Here is a 16,274-nt window from a genome sequence, read left to right as displayed (position 1 = left end):
CAAAACTATGAAATTAGCACTTTTAGCAACCCAGGATATAGTTTGTAGAAGGGATGTGCAGAATGTTCTGAGCTTGGAATGTTCCATTCCAAATGTTCCAAGCTTGGAACCGAACACCCCTAAAAAGGGCATTCTGTTCCAAGCTCGGAGCAGAACAAGCCTGTTATGAGTGTTCTGGCTTAAATCCGCCCCGCCCCCCGCCCCCCAGATAGCGAGGGCAGCACGGGGGGGGGGGCAGCAAGAGGTACCTTTAATAATAAATTATTCAAAGCTCTTAGCAACGGCATGGCGAGCTGCTGCTGCTGCGCTCCAGCTGCCATCCCGTGTGGTGGCATGCACGGAGGCCAGGTGAGCTCCGGAGACATGCTGCTGCGAAGGATGCCAGCTAGCGTGCAGTGGCGGCTTGCAGGGCTGGCAGTACCGCTGGTAGGATCTTCGATGAATTTTAATGTTAAACAGGTATCTCTCACCGCCCACCAGTGAACTCGGAATGGAACGCAAACACTCTGGACAAATGTTATTTCGGAACCAAACGCAAAATCCATTCTACACACACCTCTAGTTTGTAGTGAAAGTCTGAGAATAAACATTGGTATTGCTGCTGCCAATCCTATTGATCATTTGTGGATGCTTCTTTGGTGTTTCTGCATGTTCTTGACAGGAAGGTCCCAAACTTGTTATACAGTTCATCATCTCTTCCACATCTTCAACGAGAGAGCTGTTCCCTATTGTTCTACCTTGTGCTATGCAAGATCATGCAGAAAAGGAGTGATGACAACTAAACCTCTTTCGTTTCTATCCAACCAATCCAGATCTTACTAACTCTCAGCATGAACCATGGCCTGTAAGCCCTGAGATGGTAAGCAGAGTTATTCCAGGCATAGGCTTTGTCCACTTGAAAGAATGGTAGTGGAGAAAAAGGTGGTAGTGACAGGGTCCAGAATCCACCTGTCACTCAGGCTTGCTGCTGCAGTGTGTGCTCAAGAGCCATTGCTACACCTGGAACTTTAAGTTGCGTCAGTGACCAGAAACATATTTTTTAACAGTGCCCTGTGGCGGGAATGCTGTGACCCAAAATTTAATTCGAACAAACCCAAAAATATAATCTGAAGCTACTTCTAAAATGTAGTCTTCAGGGCATTTCCTTCAACTGATCAGAGATTACATCTGCTGCAGAATGAGCTGATTAACAGCATACCTTGAAGTGTGATGGGTTTTCCATCCTTTACCTGGATATCTTATATTGCAAATGCTGATTTGGTTATTGTTGCTGTTTTTGCATTTCTGGTACTCTCTCCCCAGAGAAGTATTAGATGGTTTTCATTAAAATAAAAACAAAACCAGCGCAGCACATTCCAGTGAGAGAGGTTCAAACAAACACAGGGTAACACAAGACAGGGCTACGTAGCTGACAGCAAATTTGGATTTCTGATTTAGCTAACTGATTAATTTTGTAATTTTGTATTACAAAATTATTTCTTTTTGGGAATTCATTTCATGCTTACGGTAAGAATCTGACACATCCTGCTTTAGTTTGGAATAGATCCTGATTATTATCTTTCCCATGATTATCCACTCCCTTTACACGGATTCATCCTTCTCTTCAGGGTACTTTTCCAATATTAGGACATGCCACTATCTCCCCCATTCTCAAAATCCCTTCCTTGAACCCTGCCTGAGCCTTTAACTACAATCTTGCTTTTTTCTTTGCCTTCAGACTCCTGCAGTTTGCCTTTTCCTCTCAATGTCTTGACTTTCTCTCTTCCGAATCCACTTCTGATCATGTACAATCTAGCTTCCACTCTTTGCACTCCACTGAAACTCCTGCTATCACCAACATTGCAGATGATCTTCTCACTACCAAATCTAAAAAGCCTCTTACTCTGTCTTTGTCTTCCTTGACCTCTCTGCTGCCTTTTGACATAACTGATCACCCATCCTCTCCTACTTGACTCACTCTATGCCTCAGATTTTTGTGATTGTCTTTGCTGGCTTTCCTATCTATCGAATTGCTCATTCAACATTTCCATTGGCGGAACCTCATCCTCTTCCACCTCTCCCACTTTTGTCAGGGTTCATAATGGTTTTGGACATCTTCCTTTTCTTTTTCTGCATTCTCTCTTTGGATGACTAACAAATCCCACAGCTTTCAATACTTCATATACTGATGACACCCAGTTATATCCCTCTAAGAGCATCCCCATACTTCCAGTTCTGTAACTTTACAAGTCTGATATACGCACTTGGATATTTCACTGTTATCTTAAATGCAAAATATTTAAGACCGAACAATTTATATTTCCTCCCAAGCCTCCCTTTCCTAAATCTCATTCCAAGATGACTTTACATCATCACCACCATTCATCCTCTTGATCAGGCTTGGCTTCATCTTTTGATTCTTCTCTGTCTGTTGCTTCCCACCTTCAATCAGTTGCCACGTTGTGCTGCTGCTCCCTGTACAATATTGCAAGAATCAGTCTGTTCCACTATTCCCTCTAACAGGGATTCCCAGAGGTTGTTCACTACAACTCCCAGCATCCCCAGTTGCAATGGCTTTTGGCTGGGGATTATGGGAGTTGTACTCAACAACATCTGGGAATCCCTGTTAGAGGGAACTCTGGCCTGTTCCTCTCTGTCCCCTCAGCTAAAACTCAGGTTCATGTTCTGGTAATCTCCTTGACTACTGCAACCTTCTCTTCTTTGGCCTCCTTCTCATACCTCTGTCCAAAACTCTGCTGCCAAAATTATTTAACTCTCTTTGCTTTGACCACATGACATCTCTCCTCCAATTCCTCCATGGACTTCACATCAACTTCCATATCCAGCACAAACTCCTTATTTTTAAGGTTATCCATGATCTTCCCCACCCTATAGTTTTGCTTTTTGTTTCATTCTTGCCCATGGACTTCCCCATTTCCAACCAAAGGTTTCCTGCTCCAAACAACTCCAATAATTTTCTCTTGCCCATTGTGTAAGGAACTCCCTCTGAATATGCACATGGTGCATATTCTCCTCTCCCCTCAAAACCCACCTTACCCAAATGGCCTTTGTTTATCTTCTTAATCCTTATTTCCAACTGTAGTGAAGATTTGGCCACACTTTTCCTTTCCACCCACTGTTTCTTTACTCTCTGTTTTAGAATGCAAGCTCTTTGGGAGGAAGGGCCTATCCATGCTGTTTATGTAATTCTGTGAGGTGCCACGCACACTGAAGGCATGGCATAAACACATATACACTGAAGGCATGATATAAACACACTCACTCACTCACTCTGCTTTTATGGTCACACAAGAGTCTTTTGTGCTACTTTTCTTTTACTAAAACATGCCAAGATTTTCATCCGCCTAAGAAAATCAGATTACTACAAGCATGGGCCCAAATTCTTGGACATTCTCTTAACAAGCACACAATTGGCTTCCAAATTTTAATTCCTGGAATTTACACACAAACCAAAATGTTTTGCTCTGCAAACATCCATATCCATGGCTCCAGGGGTTTGGCACCAGTTCATCAAATCAACTTCCAAAGAGTGACATCCACAAGGAGACTATGTGGTAATGGCACCTATTACATTAAGTTATTTTTATGGCTTTTAAGCTATAGAATAGAGGAAGTAGCTCGAGGAAGGAGTGGTTCAGAGAGAAGGTTGGCAGAACTTGAGTGGCTGAGAACAGGCGCACTGTGTGGCCCAATGACATCACCAGTTTTGGCCACATACTTGACATGAACCTTTACTGTGTATGAGAGGGGGTCAGGGGGATTTAGGAAGCTTACAAATTTCAGTAGTAAGAGAAATAAGAAGGGATGGAAGGGGAGAAAATATTAACCAGGACTGCAGAGAGGTAACCCAGGCAAAAAGATAGTCTTGGGGCCCTCTTCCTGCAATTCCCCAAACAAAGAGAGAGGGCAGGATCACTGTTCCCGCTAACAGTGATTCCCAGATGTTGTTTACTACAACTCTCACAATTCCCAGCCAAGGGCCACTGCATCTGGGGATGCTAGGAGTTGTAGCAAACAACATCTGGGAATCCCTGTAAGAGGGAACAATGGGCAGGATAGCAGAACCAAGCGAAATCTCCAGAGGCATCCCCCCACTAGTTCTGGAAGGGTCTCCTAGCATCAAATGGTGCTTCCCCGCAGTGTGGACAGTGGGAAGCCAGAGACCCGTATGGTACAGTTTGGCTCTCATGGCGCACATGCATTCTGCCTAGGACAATGGATAAAGCATTATAGTTTATCAGCTATTTGCTGTCACAGGTAAGGAGGTTCACCCTGGGTGTCAAGCTCAAAGGATTATGTCCTGGTTGTCTGAATCACTGACCTCCCTTAGTAACAGGACCAATATGAAGGAAAAGCTAGGGCCCTGAGGAACTGACAAAAACAGCAGCCCCTTGATAGGATTCCAGCTCCACGGGGGAGACCAGATGAAACTGCTCATATGAACAAGACACACATTAAGATGAAGGCACAACACTTTTGCATCAGTAGATTATTATGTCAAAGATTTTCAAGTTCCACACAATGAGAGATTCAATTTTGCAATTTGTTTCTCTTGTACATTCCTATTGTATATTCTGCATTTTTACTTCTTTTTATGCATAAAGGTTAGAAGCCTTTATTTTCATATTATGATGATTTGAGATACAAAGGGACTGCAAAAGAGTTATATCAGGCCTGGCAACACAAACATGTACAATCCATCCATACTCACACAATGAACATACTCACTGAGAGAAGGGCAAGTAATATTTAGAAACTAGAACTAATCTGTATATATCCATAATTCTACCTTCCGCTCTGTACATATAATAGTTAATTAGAAGTTCCTTTGATCAACATCTGTCCACACTATTTTCATTTTACAGTGAAAATCAGTCTGAATTCCTCCTGCCTTCTGAGCAAATTCCTTTTTCCATTAACTTACCTCATCACCAACATTCTTGAGCAAGATACTTACTATTTTCTTAATCATCTTGAACAGTTTAACACCATACACAAGCACAGAGACATGGCAGAGAAGCAACTCCAAAGGTGCGTGAGATCACCAATGAGCATGAATTAAACATATTTTCCTCCAAAATGAGATTACTAATTGTGAAATTAAAGTGTCACCCTGTCTCAGATGGATCAGGTGTTCCAGATAATAGACGTAGTGTGAAGGATCTGAACAATGCAACGAGGCAATTAATCAGGCAAAAATTGTGCAGAGAAGTTGGAGAGTTAGTTCTTCCATTAAGTGATTATTAATCTTCTCCAAATCCTCTTTTGTTTTACTAAACATTTCAGATAATTGGGGGCACCTGACAATCTTGCCGCAATCTCAGCAGCATGGTTCATTGTGCTCAGAGATGATAATCTGAATGATGGAAATATGAGTCCATAGGTTATTTGTTACAGATTTTCTTTTCTTTTAAAAAAAGAATCTGTATTGAGCTTCATAGTAAAAGTTCTTCCAAATGCAAATATTTGTTACCATGGTTAAACTGTACTGGTAAATTATAGTGGACGTATTTCCCGACATGAATCATGCTGTTGCTTTGCATATAAATCCAATCACATGCTCTGGGAACTTGTCCCCACAATGACACAACACAGTAACAAGTATTAACATAGATTCAAAAATTAAAAAAATACAACAAAGTAGTAGGAAAAACATCTACATGCATAGACCACATTAGAAAGGGAAAAGGAAAGACACCCAAACCTCATGAATCACACAGAAGCAAGATGCAAGAGTGACCATGGGAAACTTTTCTACTGGTAAAGAAAGCCGATTCTCACCGTTCTGAACAAAATGGCTGAACTAAGAGCATCTGATCGGCTATGCCCAAATACCCTCCTCCTCATCCTATTGGTTGAGAGAAGACAAGGGGGAAAAGCCCCAGAGCAGCATGGGAATGAAATAAAGACTTGGTTAGTATTTAAACCACACACAAGAATAATATTCTAGTGGTATCCATAATTTCCTTGTATCTCCTACTCAGCTGTAGAATGGCTATAATTATTCTGTGATTTTTTAATCAGTTATAACTTAAATATGCTGAAAGATATTCAATCTACTACTGAAGCCATATCTCTACAGTATGCCACATCTGACAGTTTACCTTAATCTCATATGATTACTACCTTCTGTTTCAATTGTATATCACTTACACGTTAGGGAAATGCCCTAGCCTTCCTTTCAGTGTGCAAAACAAATGCTTTTCTATTCTCTAGGAAACTGAGAACTGCAGAACATTGCTTTAATCTGCAACATCAATACTGGTCCATCATGAGAAATGGTATGGCTGACATCTCTAAAGAATAGCCTAGAAATTTCAATCTACTGATTGGCTCAATCTTAATTTTAAAGCTCAGCATGATAGGAAGCACTGTGGAGAATAAATTTGCAACTGACCCTAATTTCATTTTACACTATAGATATTTTGTCTGTACCTCCAAAAAACACCCAACTCAAATCAAATCAAACCAAATCCTCATATGCAGCATGCTATGCCTATTTCCCCCCTTAATAGCATATTTGAGAGTGGCTGATGCATGCTTTTTTTAATCAGTGAAGAATTTCAAGCATACTTAGGATAGTCATTTTAAATAATAATTCCACTATACAAATTCACACCTTTATGTAAATAGGATAGGAGATGCAGCTACAAGTCCAAAATATGCTAGTTTTGGAATGACAGGAGGATGGAGAAAATTGTGAACCATTTCCTTTCTTAGGCTAGGCAGTAACCAAATAAGGTTTACTTATATTTTAACTAAGTTGGCAAATGCTGTTATATTGGCAAGGGCTTTCTAATTAGGAGGTTCTCTTGAGCTACCTATAGGGTTTGCTAAGCCTCTTGATAGCTTCCAAGCACGTCTTAGTTTAGTCAGCGACATACGAAGCTAGACCGTGCATTACAAGTGGTAAATTGATTCCCTTTTAGGTCAAGCTTCATTGAATTTGCAAGGGAACAGCCTGTGATCATTTAGCACACAGGCTGGGATTTCCTCTTGGGAATGCAGACAATTGCTCCCCTACAACAAAGCAACAGGGCCACAGATCTTGTTTGAGTATGTAGGTCTTCACAGCAAGAAGTAGTCTGGAGCATTATTCACACAAGTTGCAACAAGAATTATAGGAGACCAAACCTATAGTGCAATCGTCCTCCTAAAAACAGTGAAATTGAATCATTTCGAAATGGGAATCCCAATTTTATATACAATCAAAGAAAACATGCAACAAGCTAGTTCTTCTTCACTTTGGAAGAGTTCTTTTTGTTCTCACACAGTGATATTGCACACACTGGGGATGAACAAAGATTCAATATGCAAAATTCACTGTAAAGAAAAGAAAAGAAAAGTCTTACCTGGTCTGGGGAGGGCTTGTGGTTAGTTTGGTTGGGATGAGATGACGCTTTGAGGTGATCATCCTCATAGTTATCCGCCATCAATTTCATGCGATTTTGAGTCTATAGAAGACAGAACAAAAACACTGATCATTTATAGTTTTTGTTATAAAATTATGATAATTTATAGTTTTTAAACTAGATTTGTATTATAGAACTATTGACACAGAGGAACCTGGAATCCTGTTGTACCAAATCTGTGATCAGCAAAACAAATTAAAGTGGGACAGCATTGGACAATAATGCAATTCAGGTATCTCAAACTTTTAAATTAGCCCAGATTACAAAACATGTGTGGGGTTTGGCATAAGAACTGCTTAAAGAGAAAGAGACAAAAATAGCACAGGCATTCTAGGAGGTGTCTTCTCCTTCAGAGAGCTTAAAAAGCAGTTTGGGAGTTTGTGCAGGAATTGCTTCCAACAGGAATTTCATCAAATTACTATGATGGGCTTACAGATTCTGCATACACCTTCGGATGACTACCAAGAACTCTTATCTATTTCTAGAGAGCCTTAAAGCATGCCAAGTATTAAAGAATAGCAGAGTGCCTTTGTAGTACTTTCAGGGACTACAGGCCACTTCATCAGATGCATGATTGACATTGATTTGTTATCCTCAGTTGATTTGTGCAGGCGTACACAAACATGAACACGGGAACAAAAAGGCCACAAAATACAAGAGGTATGGCCTGACAATTCCATGTAAAGCTTAAATGTATAAGATAAGCACGATGACAATTCCTCAACAGCAGTAGCTGGCAATAAGAGCCTTGCTAAGTTAATTAATATCTGTAGTGGGAAAGAAAACCATTCTTTTATTCAAGCCCCAAAAGACTGAATCAAGCCTCCCAATAAATTCTAATTTAGCAGTTTGAAGCTGGTGTTTCCCTTTGAAATTTCTTTGATGATGAATGGTGACTTTCAGATAAGCCCTAGAGTGTCCTGGGAGACTGAGATATTCTCCCTGTTTTCTGAAGGTTGCCGTTTTTGATGCCAGAATTGTGCCCATTTATTCTTTTGGTACAAACTAATCTGTATACCCTATGTAAACAGTGGAAAGGCACTGTTGGCAGATGACAGCATACGGGATGCCTATGTACAGCTTTACATAGCATGCAGTAGATGCGGCCATTACCACCTATACCCTGGTCATACTGAGGGTTGACTACTGTAACATGCTGTATGTGGGGCTGCCCCTGAAAAGTATTCAGAAATTGCAGCTAGTCCAAAACGCAGTAGCTAGACTGTTGCTGGGAGCTCAAAAGAGGATCAAGTAACTCCCCTGGTACACCATCCTCATTGGCTTCAGATTCCTTTCTGAGCACAATTCAAGTGCTGGTTATCACTTTTAAAGCCCTAAAAGGTTTAGGACCAGGGTATCCAAAGGATTACCTTCCTCCATACCAATTTGCCTGAACACTGAGATCAATGGGAGGGAAGGTCTTAAAGATGAAGAGGGCAACCAAGATGATCAGGGGCCTGGAGCACCTTCATTATGAGGCTAGGCTACAGCATTTGGGGCTCTTTACTTTGGAAAGGAGGTGACTAAGGGGAGACATGATAGAGGTCTATAAAATTATGCATGGAAAGAGTGGACAGAGAGAAATTTTTCTCCTTCTCTCACAACACTAGAACCAGGGGTCATAAGAACAGCCCTGCTGGATCAGGCCCAAGGCCCATCTAGTCCAGGATCCTGTTTCATACAGTAGCCCACCAGATGCCACTGGCAGTATTGAGGGCATGCTCTCTCTCCTGCTGTTACTCCCCTGCAACTAGTATTCAGAGGCGTCCTGACTCTGAGGCTGGAGGTGGCCTATAGCCCTCCGACTAGTAGCCATTGATAGACTTCTCTTCCATGAAGTTATCCAAACCCCTCTTAAAGCCACCCAGGTTGTTAGATGTCACCACATCTTGTGGCAGAAAACTCCACAAGTTGATTATAAGTTGTGTGAATAAGTACTTCCATTTGTTGGTCCTAAATTTCTTGGCACTCAATTTTATGGGATGACCCCTGGTTCTAGTATTATGTGAGAGGGAGAAAAACATTCTCTCTATCCACTTTTTCCACACCATGCATGATTTTATAGACCTCTATCATGTCTCCCTGCAGTTATCTTTTTTCTAAACTAAAAAGCCCCAGGTGTTGTAGTCTTTCCTCATAAGGAAGGTGCTCTAGCCCCTGAAGATCAGGAAATTTAGGACTGACAAGAGAAAGTACTCTTTCACACAGCACACAATTTATCGATGGAATTCTTTGCCACGGGATGTGGTGATGGCCACTAGTTTGGATGGCTTTAAAGGAGGCTTAGACATATTCATGGATGACAGGTCTATCAATGACTACTAGTCTGGTGGCTGCGGACCAATTCGAGCCTCAGAGGCACAATGCCTCTCAATACCAGTTGCAGGGGAGAAACAGCAAGAGAGGGGGGCATGCCCTCACCTCTTGCCTGTGGGCTCTCCAGAGGCATCTGGTGGGCCACTGTATGAAACAGGATGCTGGACCAGATAGGACTTGGGCCTGGATCTAGCAGGGCTGTTCTTATGATTCAAATGGACCTAGGACAAGGCCTTTTGGTGGCACCAAGGTTACTTTCTCCTCCTTGAGACCAAGCAGGCTCTTTCTTTGGAAGCCTCTTGCTGAGCAGTACAAGTTTCCCTTTTAGGCATTTGCCAAATCTTGAGTCAATTTTCAAGATTTGAAAATTATTGAATTTTCAATTCTCTGCTGCAATTTCAGCAGAGAATTACTGAAATTCTCCTCTGCTGTAATTTCAGTACTTGCTCCGTACTTCCCGTTGGCTCTTGTATCACATTAAGTTAGTCGTGACTAAGCACCACTGAAATAAATAGACATGACTAGAATTTTCAATGGGATTTAGTCATGACTTAGTCTGGCTTCTGCCTTGTATTCTTAAGAGGTTTAAAGTGTATTTATCTTTGTTATTGTACACTGTTCTGTGTACTTTGGGGGCAGAAAAGCTAAAAATGTAGCAAATAATCAGTTAAGTAACCTTGGGGGATTAGCAGGTGAATGAGACCCCTGGTCATATGGGTGACATTAAGAGTCTGATATACTGCTACTTGAGTGAATACAAGAACTGAGGAGATATAGGTATAAACTGAGCCTGAACTAGTGATAGGATACCATTCAAGAATGTTCAGAGGGAAGAAAATACACACACTAATGTCAAAATTAATTCTGTAAGGAACATTTTGATAAACGTAAATTTATGCCTTGTGAAGGAGAAACTGACAGTAAAAATAGCATAAATATACATTATGAATGAGATGCTGTAGGAGAAAAATGGAGAGCACAGGTTTAATAAACCATTTTAGTCCAAGCTAACTGACAATTAAGCTTAAGAACGTGTGAACCTGACTCTGCTGATAGGAAATGAGGGTGTCATACAGTTCTCTTTCTATGGCTACTTGCAGCTTGACACTGGCACTTCAGAGAAAAAGTCAATTAGATCCTCTCCCTTAGGGATGTACACGAACTGGTTCGGAGGCCACGTTGGAGGCCTCCGAACCGGTTCGGAAACGGACCGATCCGGCGGTCCAGCACTGAGGGGCGGTCTACCTTTAAGGGTGGTGGGGGAGGGGTAAAATTTACCCCTCCTGCCGCTCTTCCCCCTCCAGCGCTGTGTTTAAAATTGAAGTTTTCGGGGCGGCAGCGTTCCTCCCTGCTGCCCCTGCCCCCATCGTTGCCTACCCACTGGCAGTGGCCATGCGAGCATGCAGATGCTCTTTCCAGAGCGGGTGCATCTCCTAAGGGCAATACCTTACAGTGCTCACATGCAATCTCCCATTCAAATGCAAACCAGGGTAGACCCTGCTCAGCAAAGGGGACAATTCATGCTTGCTACCACAAGACCAGCTCTCCTCCCACATCTGGTATCTGCCAGACTAGGTATCTGCCTAGAGTAAGTTAAACTCAAGTCTTACCAGCTATAGGTGGTGAAGATAGTTGTGTCTTGCTCCTAGACCACAGAGGCTTTTCGCAACAGATTTTCCCACAGGAGGCAAATCTCAGTCAGGCACCAGACCAGCTATACCTGTAAGGCCCTGGCTCTCCTTCTCAAAGGTTTTGCTGCCACATAAGGAAGGCAGCAAGACAGAAGTACAGCTGGACCTGTCATATTTGGTCTGTGCAGCTGACAGCTACATCTCTGCCAAGGAGCCACAGAGGGAAAAATATATGACCAGGAACGAAAAAAAGGTGGATTCTGGACTAAAAAAAAGGTGGATTCTGGACTAAAAAAAAGGTGGATTCTGGAATGCCATTTTAACTAATGTAAGATAGGACCTCCTGTCCTTAATATGACTAGGCAAGTAACTGGCTAGACACTAGTGTTTTATTTCTTCACTAGACTACATGTCTATGTTCCACTGTGTATTGTAAAAACAGGTTGCTTACCTCTTTAACAGGTGATCTTTAGGTGAGCCTTGTGGAACTATTTCATAGCCCTGCTAGGCACTCTGAAGCTCCGCCCTTCATGTGTGGAGTGTTGTGAATGATTCTGGATCATCTAAAAATCACCTGTTACAGGTAAGTAACCTGTTTATCTTTATGGTAATTAAGGATCATTCCCAACATAGATGATTGATGAGCTCACCAAAGAGGTGGCAGGGTACAAGGATGTTATTAAAGAACTTTCTTTAAAATCGCCCATCTGAAATTATTCTCTGCTGCTGTACGGATATCAATGGCATAGTGCTTTATGAATGGTAGGCTAGAAGACCATGTGGCTGCTTTAGAAACATCCACAATGCTAATTCCAGACATATGTGCCGCAGAAGTAGCTACAGCCCTGGTGGAAATGGGCTTTAATAGTTGGAGGAAGCTTTACTCCTTGAAGTTTATAACACAGGAAAATGAGTTCTATGAGTCAATGAGAAAATCTTTGTCTGAAAATAGTGTTGCCCTTGTTATGACCTTTGAAGGTGACAAATAGCCTCTCGGTCTTCCTGAAGCCTTTGGTTTTGTCCATATAGAAATGAAGGGCTCTAAGGACACCCATAGAGTGGAGGGATTGTTCCAGAGTGGAGGTAAGATTAAAAAACCAAAAATGCAGGGAGAACAATATGGTTGATATGGAAGAAAAACTATTTTAGACATAAAGGGTGTGTGTGTCAGTTCTCATTACTACTTTGTCAGGAGAGAATTTAATATGGGTTGTGGTAGTCTAATCTTTATGCAGTCAATTCACTGATTTTCTTTGCAGACATTATAGCTACCCAAAAGATCATTTATAGGGTTAGCAATTTCAGCAAGGCAGAGGCAAGGGGTTCGAATGTTGCCTCTGTCAAAGTAGTAAGTACTAAAGAAAGGCTCCAAGGTTCTATAGGTTTCTTCATTGGAGAAAACAAGTTGTTAATACCTCTTAGGAACCTATTGAAGTCAGGGTGGGAGAAAAGTGTTTTAGTGTCCCAAACTGGGTTAGTAGCAGAAAGAGCCGACATGTAGACTTTAATACAGGGCTGCTCAACCTCAGCCCTCCTGAAGATGTTGGCCTACAACTCCCATAATCCCTGGCTATTAGCCACTGTGGCTGGGGATTATGGGAGTTCTAGTCCAAAAACAGCTGGGGGGCCTAAGTTGTGCAGGCCAGAATTAATAGAAGAGTTAACAGAAGACAGAAACCACATTGGAAGCCACCTTAGCCTGGTGTATTTTAACATGGCTGTACAGGACACCATCAAACCTACGAGTCTTTGTATTGTTTTTCTCCCTCTATCTTGGATTGGCTCTGAATGCATAGATCAAGTTTACAATTAAGAGCTGCCTGTCCTCTAGGAGAAAGGTTCTTTTCAAATCCATATCGAGGCAGCCTCCTATGTAGGAAATGCGTTTTTGAGATTGGAGTTGACCTGGATACCAAGGTCTTGGGGCAGTGTCTAAATGTACTGGACATTTTAATATAGGGAGTCTTTCATTACGAAAGTCACTAGAAGTCATCTAGACACGGGGAAATGGTGACACCTTGAGTTCTCAGATGGGCAATGACAGCACTCATGCACTTCGTGAAAACACGAGGTGTCGTGGAGAGACCAAAGGGGAGAACGGTATATTTGTAGGCTTAGTTGTCCCAAGATGAAACGCAGAAACTTTCTGTGTTTGGGGCGAATACCAATGTGAAAATACACATTGTTCAAGTCCAAAGTCACAAGCCATTCTTCTCCTGCTAATAGGTGGAGGATGCCTTGTAAAGTGACCATTCATCATTTTGGATGGATGAATTTGTTGAGCCAGCTTAAGTCTAGGATTGGAATGCAGCCTCTGTCTCTTTTGGGAACCTGGAAGTACCTGGAGTAGAATTTCTTATTTTGTTCTTTTAGAGGGACTTGTTCTACCACTCCTTTCTATAAGATATCTTTCATTTATTCTCTTAAAGTAGGAGTTGTGTGGGTGTATTTTATCCCCAAGAAGGTGGGGATAAGGGTGAATTCAACTGCATATCTGGTGTAGATGATACTTAATACCCAAGTGTCAGATATGATGTGTGATGCTAGGCTGGCGAGAAAGGGGCAGGTCTGGCGGAGGAGTCTGTAGAAATGAGTCACTGGAAGTGTGTGTGTGTGTGTGTGTGTGTGTGTGTGTGTGTGAAAGGTGCTGTTTTGACTGCTCCTTGGTTAAAAATAAATAAATCAATTATTTCTGTTTTTCACCATAGGAATGTCTGGGATTGTACTGGAAAGCCTTCTGTAGACCTTGTGGTCTGACTTCTTGTATTGGAACTTTTGTTTCCTGTGCTTCCTGATCCGTTGAGAATAAGATTGTGGCATAGAGGAAAATGTAAAAGTACTTCAGTTTTTTTGACTGCTCCATGGTATCCGTTTGGGAGCTGAAAAATCCATCTCCATCGAATGGGATGTTTTCCTATTTTTTCTTTCATGTCCAATTGAAGATTTGTAGATTGTAGCCAAGCATGGTGTCAAAGAGATATGGATCCTGCTAGTGAGTGTGATTCTATTTCAGTCGGATGTTTTGCTGTGCTCAAATGCTGGTGGGTTATATCCAAAGATTTAGAGAGTACATCTTTAAACTTCAATTTCAGAGTTTCGGGGGCGTTCTTGAAGTTATGGAATGATATTTTGCCATACAGGCCATGTAATTAGCTATCTTGATGGAGATGCAAGAAGTAAAATAGAACCTGTGCCTCATGGAGTCCAGTTTTCTTCCTTCCTTTTCTACTGGGGTTGAGCGTTTTCTTCCAGATTTGCTACTTGAGGCACAGTCTACTACAAGTGAGTTTGGAGGAGGATGCTTAAAGAGAAAAGGACAATCCCCCTCTTGTACCATATAACAATTCTCATGATGCTTAGATGTTGAGATTGAGAATAAGGGTGCATCCCAGGTGGATTTGGAGGAATTGGCAATAACCATTAAAATCAGTGATGCTGCTGGTTGCACAGCAGAGCTAGATGACATGAAGTCATAAACTGGATCCTTGACGTCTGGGGCTGGGAATTTTTATCCCAAGAACAAAACTCTTGCCAGTTCAGCCATCTTAATACGGAATGACTTGGTTTCCTCTGCTGGGGAGTTAGAGAAGGTTGGTTTGGGACATTTTTATCTGGCGAAGGTTCAGAAAGATTCTCCATTTGGACAGAGCCATCTTCCGAATCAGAATCTGAGATACAGTCATTGTCGGATTTGTCTTCCTTATGTACCATTGGCTGATTCTGATCCCTTGAAGGAGGAAAGATCTGGACATCTGGAGACTTTGGCAAGTTTGAGAATCCCCTGTTGGACCTTGCGGAGGTTCTAAGGGTGTTGTTTTTGGGGTTTTTTTAGGAATGGGAGGCAAATTTGGTGGCTTTTTATAAGTGGTAAGTTCCTTCCCCTGAGCATGACCCTACGGAATAGAATTAGCTTTGAGTTTTTTCAACTTCCGCGGTCTGAATTCATCATAGTTGTATAGTCATGATGGACATGACCAGAGATAAGCATCTCTAAATTTACCAAATCTGCAAATATAGCCAGGATCCAGGGCTCCCGGGGAGCTCTAGTAATTCATGTGTTTCCTAAAGGAAGAATAGCCAGGTGTAGAATAGTGATCTTTCTCCTTCCAAGGGTAAGTAGGATGAAGAGGAGAATGATGTTACTCTAGCAGGAGATGCTGACTGTTTGTTTGTTTTTTTGAATCGGTACTAGATCTGAGCTTAGGCCCTCATCAACATCCAGACCATGTAGGGAAAACTCTTTAAAGGTGGAGCCAAATGATGTATTTTTTGTAGAACCCAGAATCAATTCTATACCCTGTAACAGAGGAAGATTTTTGGACACTGAAAGTGTAGAAGGAAAGTTGATGCTGAAACTGGGAGTAAATGTACCACTCTTTGCAGCCACGGTATGCGCTTCAGGAATCATTGTGAAGGTACTGACTCTAGGTATTGTTGTTACTGAAGTCAGCAATGAAGTCGGAAGGATTTCTTAGCTCCTCTAGGCACTCTGAAGCTCTGCCCTGTGCACTCAATATCTTGGGCAGCAGAGCGCCTGTAGCTCAGTTCCTTTTCATCGACGGTCTGAGTCAAAGCATCTAAACCAATTTTCTTTTAATTTCCACAGGAACAGAGATGAAAATGAGGAGCAAATCTATACGAGGCACAAGCTGAGGCCACTGAAAAGGAACTGAGATACAGGTGCTCTGCTGCCCAAGATACCGTGGCACTCTATGCGTGAGGGTCAGAACTTCAGGGTGCCTAGAGGAGCTATGAAATCCTTTGGTGTGGCTACTGCACATTCCCCCATGTTGGGAATGATGCCGGATCACCATAAAGATCCAATACATACATTTTAATTTGCATGAATTTGTATTCTGATATGGGTGAATTTTATCTGTGTAAATTAACCCACATTTGAAACTAATTACATTGG

General features: G+C 41.9%; 1 protein-coding gene across 18 annotated transcripts in view; it reads right to left on the bottom strand.

Moving 5' to 3' along the window:
- ERC1 (ELKS/RAB6-interacting/CAST family member 1) overlaps window positions 1–16,274 on the bottom strand; it is a 292,154-nt gene that overhangs the window by 39,753 nt on the left and 236,127 nt on the right. For 12 of the 18 annotated variants that reach the window (XM_053255857.1, XM_053255858.1, XM_053255854.1 and 9 more), the window contains one exon: window positions 7,353–7,454. In XM_053255857.1, the coding sequence (XP_053111832.1) occupies window positions 7,353–7,454 (102 nt within the window). Of the gene's footprint in view, window positions 1–5,781; window positions 5,849–7,352; window positions 7,455–16,274 lie in introns of all 18 variants that reach the window. The other 6 variants (XM_053255862.1, XM_053255865.1, XM_053255866.1 and 3 more) reach the window with 1 other exon arrangement.

The sequence above is a fragment of the Hemicordylus capensis genome, chromosome 5, assembly GCF_027244095.1.
Source record: "Hemicordylus capensis ecotype Gifberg chromosome 5, rHemCap1.1.pri, whole genome shotgun sequence".
Classification (NCBI taxonomy): domain Eukaryota; kingdom Metazoa; phylum Chordata; class Lepidosauria; order Squamata; family Cordylidae; genus Hemicordylus; species Hemicordylus capensis.
This window is presented reverse-complemented; position numbering and strand designations above follow the sequence as displayed.